Source organism: Lactuca sativa, chromosome 4 (assembly GCF_002870075.4).
Source record: "Lactuca sativa cultivar Salinas chromosome 4, Lsat_Salinas_v11, whole genome shotgun sequence".
NCBI lineage: Eukaryota > Viridiplantae > Streptophyta > Magnoliopsida > Asterales > Asteraceae > Lactuca > Lactuca sativa.
The window spans coordinates 8,886,575-8,892,234 of record NC_056626.2 but is presented as its reverse complement, the minus strand read 5'-3'; the positions used below and the strand labels follow the sequence as shown (position 1 = coordinate 8,892,234).

Here is a 5,660-nt window from a genome sequence, read left to right as displayed (position 1 = left end):
TTGGTGTGTGGGTGTGTACGGAATATTTTTAACAAAGAAGGGATTAAATATAAAAAATTGTAAAAAGAAGACTCTAGTATCAATAAATGTAATGTTGTAATGTAGTGGTTGTTATACTTACATAGATAGAAACTATTCAAGCCAGCCTGTGTCGTTCTTTGGTCTGTGTGGTTGCTTTCCCTGTTGGCATCGTGCCTATGGTACTGTTAATCATCGTCGACCTGACACTCTGTCACTTATAAGTTTCATGACTCTAATTTGTATGAACACTCAAAAATAACAAAACAAAGATTTATTGATAAAGAGTTCCCAAAAAGGGAAAACTCTTACAATATTTTACATTTTCTCCCTTCTAAGGGAGGAATTACTCACTAGACATTGAACTGAAAATTTACTAGATAGAGAGTGTTTTTTCTTGCACTTGTTATTGCGATGCTTCTAAACAAAACATAACTCTCAATTTATAGATACATTGAGAGGGTCTCATCTCTGCCTATTATGTCAGGCATGATGTTTTTATCCACTAAAGATTACATTATTGTGGACAGCTGGAAAGCTTCTAATAATGAAGAAAGGCATTATTATTTTGAGTGGCGGGGGCCATTTGACACGTGAAGCGTCTTTCTTTAAGATGATGAGGATTTGTTATCTTCAGAGGAGGGTCCCTCCTTTGTCTCCGAATCTTTGCTTTCGCAAAAGTGACAAAGATGTTCTTCGAAAAGTTGTTCTGCATGTCGGCAGAAGTGTTGGCATGTAGCATTGGATACTTCCATGCTATTGTTCATGAATTTTTCGCCAAACTTGGAGGCTTGACGAAGATCTTCTTGGCTGGTGTTGTTGTAACTCCAGCTTGTAATTATACAATGCGAGTCGGTATAATTAATCTTCTTTTTTGAACCAGAGATAATCTCAATGATTTTATCTGAGATTCTTCTTAAAATATTGATGCGATTGGGATGAAGAATTTCTGTGAAAGGTAGATCTTTATCTTCCATTGGTTGATATTGCTCAATTTCTCTATTGGCTTTAGAAAGACCAATTTCCAGAAAGTGATATGGAGAAAGAGTTGATTCTTGAATCCATTCTGGGAGTGAAGAGATGCATCTGATGTAGATCGGATTATCTTTTGCTTTAATTACTTTCTTTCGAAAGTTCTTAATGGATTCTACCATGCTGCTTGGGAAGAATTTGAGTTCTTGAAGGTTGCAACTTGGGTAGATATTGTCGATTAGTCCAGCTTGAAAGGCTTGGTAGACTAATTTTTCATCTGCTCCTTCGAGGAAGTTGAACAGACTTTTTCTTTTCTTGTCCGTAGTGAAAAACTTTTCATGAACAAGGTCTTCTGAGCATGCAGCTCTTGCTTTCTTCCAGATTGTTCTGAAATCTTCAAAAGAGATTTCAGGATAGTTAACCGTTTGTTGAACGTCATTTGGAACGTCAAACCTTTGGTCTCTATGAGCTTCTTTGACTTTTTGAATTTTTGGCCGAAGAAGTGGTTGGTTAGTCTTGCTTGTATCGTCTTGATAAGTGGCAAGGCTTAATCTTGCAGATGCTTCATTTTTGAATTTTTTGCAAGTAACTTTATCAAATATACATTCACTATTGAACATCTCACAGGAAACAAAAACGTACTGGTAGACTGCCTCACCCGTGACTTCAGGTATACCTTACATCATCCATGATCTCACTCGCTCCTCTTGAGCCCTATAAAAGGATATGATCCTCATGACATATTTCCTCACAAAAACTTCACCTACAAAAAAGAGAGGGGGAGATTAGAGAGAAAAGTAAACAAAAATTGAGTTTACAAAAATGGAAGACCTCAACACTTTGAGGATAAAGAAACAAATGCTCCTCATAGAGCTATCTGCAATTGAGCATAAAATCAACTTGTATGAACAAGTAACAACGGTCACCAATGTACAAGAAAGCGAAAGCTCAAAAACAAAGGCTATTCCAGTGCAAACGGCACCTGGTAAAGAATCAATAAATTCATTGAAAGCTGATGCTTTGCTAAAAAGCATAATAAAGGAGACAGCTACTCCTCTTCCTAATGGAAAAACTAGCTTATTGGTTAATCCCAATCCTTGTACTGAAGGAATCAGTAAAATGACAACTTTGTCACCCACTAACAAATCTGTGCAGGAGTTTACACCAAATTACAAAAAAGCTCTTAACAAAGAAGCTGAAAGATTTTATGTAATCTACAAAGGACCCCATGCCGGTGTTCATACTGACTGGGGAATTACAGAAACCTTCTGTAAAGTTGATAAAGTTACTTGCAAAAAATTCAGAAATGAAGCATCTGCAAGATTAAGCCTTGCCACTTATCAAGACGATACAAGCAAGACTAACCAACCACTTCTTCGACCAAAAATTCAAAAAGTCAAAGAAGCTCGCAGAGACCAAAGGTTTGACGTTCCAAATGACGTTCAACAAACGGTTAACTATCCTGAAATCTCTTTTGAAGATTTCAGAACAATCTGGAATAAAGCAAGAGATGCATGCCCAGAAGACCTTGTTCATGAAAAGTTTTTCACTACGGACAAGAAAAGAAAAATTCTATTCAACTTCCTCGAAGGAGCAGATGAAAAATTAGTCTACCAAGCCTTTCAAGCTGGACTAATCGACAATATCTACCCAAGTTGCAACCTTCAAGAACTCAAATACTTCCCAAGTAGCATGGTAGAATCAATTAAGAACTTTCGAAAGAAAGTACTTAAAGCAAAAGATAATCCGATCTACATCATATGCATCTCTTCATTCCTAGAATGGATTCAAGAATCAACTCTTTCTCCATATCACTTTCTGGAAATTGGTCTTTCTAAAGCCAATAGAGAAATTGAGCAATCTCAACCAATGGAAGATAAAGATCTACCTTTCACATAAATTCTTCATCCCAATCGCATCAATGGTTTAAGAAGAAGCTCAGATAAAATCATTGAGATTATCTCTGGTTCAAAAAAGAAGATTAATTATACCGACTCGCATTGTATAATTACAAGCTGGAGTTACAACAACACCAGCCAAGAAGATCTTCGTCAAGCCTCCAAGTTTGGCGAAAAATTCATGAACAATAGCATGGAAGTATCCAATGCTACATGCCAACACTTCTGCCAACATGCAGAACAACTTTTCGAAGAACATCTTTGTCACTTTTGCGAAAGCAAAGATTGACAAAGGAGGGACCCTCCTCTGAAGATAACAAATCCACATCATCTTAAAGAAATAATGTAATCTTTAGTGGATAAAAACGTCATGCCTGACATAATAGGCAGAGATGAGACCCTCTCAATGTATCTATAAATTGAGAGTTATGTTTTGTTTAGAAGCATCGCAATAACAAGTGCAAGAAAAAACACTCTCTATCTAGTAAATTTTCAGTTCAATGTCTAGTGAGTAATTCCTCCCTTAGAAGGGAGAAAATGTAAAATATTGTAAGAGTTTTCCCTTTTTGGGAACTCTTTATCAGTAAATCTTTGTTTTGTTATTTTTAAGTGTTCATACAAATTAGAGTCATGAAGCTTATAAGTGACAGAGTGTCAGGTCGACGATGATTAACAGTACCGCAGGCACGATGCCAACAAGGAAAGCAACCACACAGACCAAAGAACGACACCGGCTGGCTTGAGTAGTTTCTACCTATGTAAGTATAACACCCATTACATTACAACATTACATTTATTGATACTAGAGTCTTCTTTTTACAATTTTTTATATTTAATCCCTTCTTTGTTAAAAATATTCCATACACACCCACACACCAGAACTGGTATCAGAGCCTTGATAAAAATGGCATTACATTATAATAAAACACTTTACAGTGTAATTTTCGAAAGAATTCATAATAAACAGATTGAAATTTCTCAACATAAAGAAATACTTTTCAGTAATTAAAAAAAAAAAAAACTTAGTGCATATAAATTTCAGAATTCTACAAGCACAAAATAAACATACTCACGAATATATACCAAACATGGTTAATATACGTAAGTATCTCCTGCATAAGCAAAAAGTACATCAAGAACATCTTGATAGAAATAAAAACTTAGTTTCAGAACTCAGAAAAAGGATTTTAACTTGTTAACAATTCTTAAAATGAATAAAGAAATTTTCAACAACTCTGAGGAAAATAATTCAGAAGAATAACAAATCTTAACTTATGTTGAAGATGAAGATGGCTTTCATGCAAATCTTTTAATAAAACAAGACCTTCTCTCTCGAGTTAAGAAAATAGATTCAAAAATAAAGAAAGAAAACATCTTCAAAAATGTTCCTTCTAAACTTAGTATTCTAAATCCTCTTAAACGGAAAAATGAAATCTTCTACTTTGTTAGTACTAAAGAAATGTCTGTAGACATAAACGATACAATAGGAGCTGTCTTTCTACCCTTTTTAACTAAGGAACAAATAACTTAAAAAGTATTCCAGTTGAGATTAGATCAAAAATTAGAATGGTCCATATCGGAGCTGTAAATATTTTGATAAAATCCCAATTCCAAGCAAGAATAAATTCTCCCATAAAAATGGCCTTAATTGACAACAGAATTACTGACAGACAGGACTGCATCTTAGGTGCTGCAAATGGAAACCTTGCTTACCAAAAGTTTATGTTTTCAGTCTATCCAAAGTTTGCTCTGGATTTAAAATCTGCAAATATAGATAAAACCTTATCTTTTATACATCACTTTGAAAGAAGTGACCTTATGAGCCCAGGTGATAAACCATTCACCGTAACATATCTCATAGGATATGCCCTGACCAATAGTCACCATAGCATAGACTATAAGAAAGACGAGTACATCGAACTTGATGATGTCTTTTCAGAAATAGGCCATGTTAAAGATAAACAATTCTGCGACATAAATCCTCAAGAAAACTCTTGGGTTTTAAATATAGCTAGAAATAAAAAAGCTCTAGGAGAAACTCTTAGACCAAGAATTTCTATGGATTCACTCCACATAGGAGAAAGCTCGGAAAGAAAAGATAATAACTTAATAAGAAAGATGTCTTTAAAAATTGATAGTCTACGCCAGAATATCAAACAAATCACTGACATTATAAATGAGTAATAAAATTGATTTTCCTCATTTCTATAAAAAAGGTAAAACAGTCAAAATTAAAACTCTTAACGATAATACTGAAAAGAAAGAATACGTTTTCTCTACTTCTGGAAAAGCTAGTATTCAAATAATTGTAAACCACTGCAATTATCTCAACCAGATCATTGCAAGATGTCTCTTAAAAACTTCAAAATAAGCCATTATCTTGGTATTTCAAAAGATATTTGTAAAGATATTTCAAAAAATAAAATACCTTTTAACCAATTTAAAAACGATTTAGCCTTTATAGTTAAAAACAATCTTGATAAAAATGATTTTGAAAAATTCTTCGAAGTTATTGAAAGACAAAATAATTAACTATCAAGTTAACCCAGTCTATTGACAAACATTCTATTCTTTTAGAAAACTCTTTAAAAAACAACCAATTTGTTAAAGAAGTCGCCAAAAAGGCAAATATTGAGGGCACTCTTAAGGAAACCAACCTTAAGATCACTAATATACATGATCAGTTAAAACAGCTAATAGGATGACCTTGATACCCGAGCTCAATAGATCAATCAGCTCGATACCCGAGCTCAATAGATCAATCAACCTCCT

General features: G+C 34.1%; 1 protein-coding gene across 1 annotated transcript; it reads left to right on the top strand.

Annotated features, from left to right (window-relative positions):
• The first annotated feature begins 4,526 nt into the window (after positions 1–4,526).
• LOC128133359 (uncharacterized) lies at positions 4,527–5,072 on the top strand. The gene has a single exon (XM_052770754.1). The coding sequence runs from the start codon at positions 4,527–4,529 to the stop codon at positions 5,070–5,072; it is 546 nt and encodes a 181-aa protein (XP_052626714.1).
• The last annotated feature ends 588 nt before the right edge of the window (positions 5,073–5,660 follow it).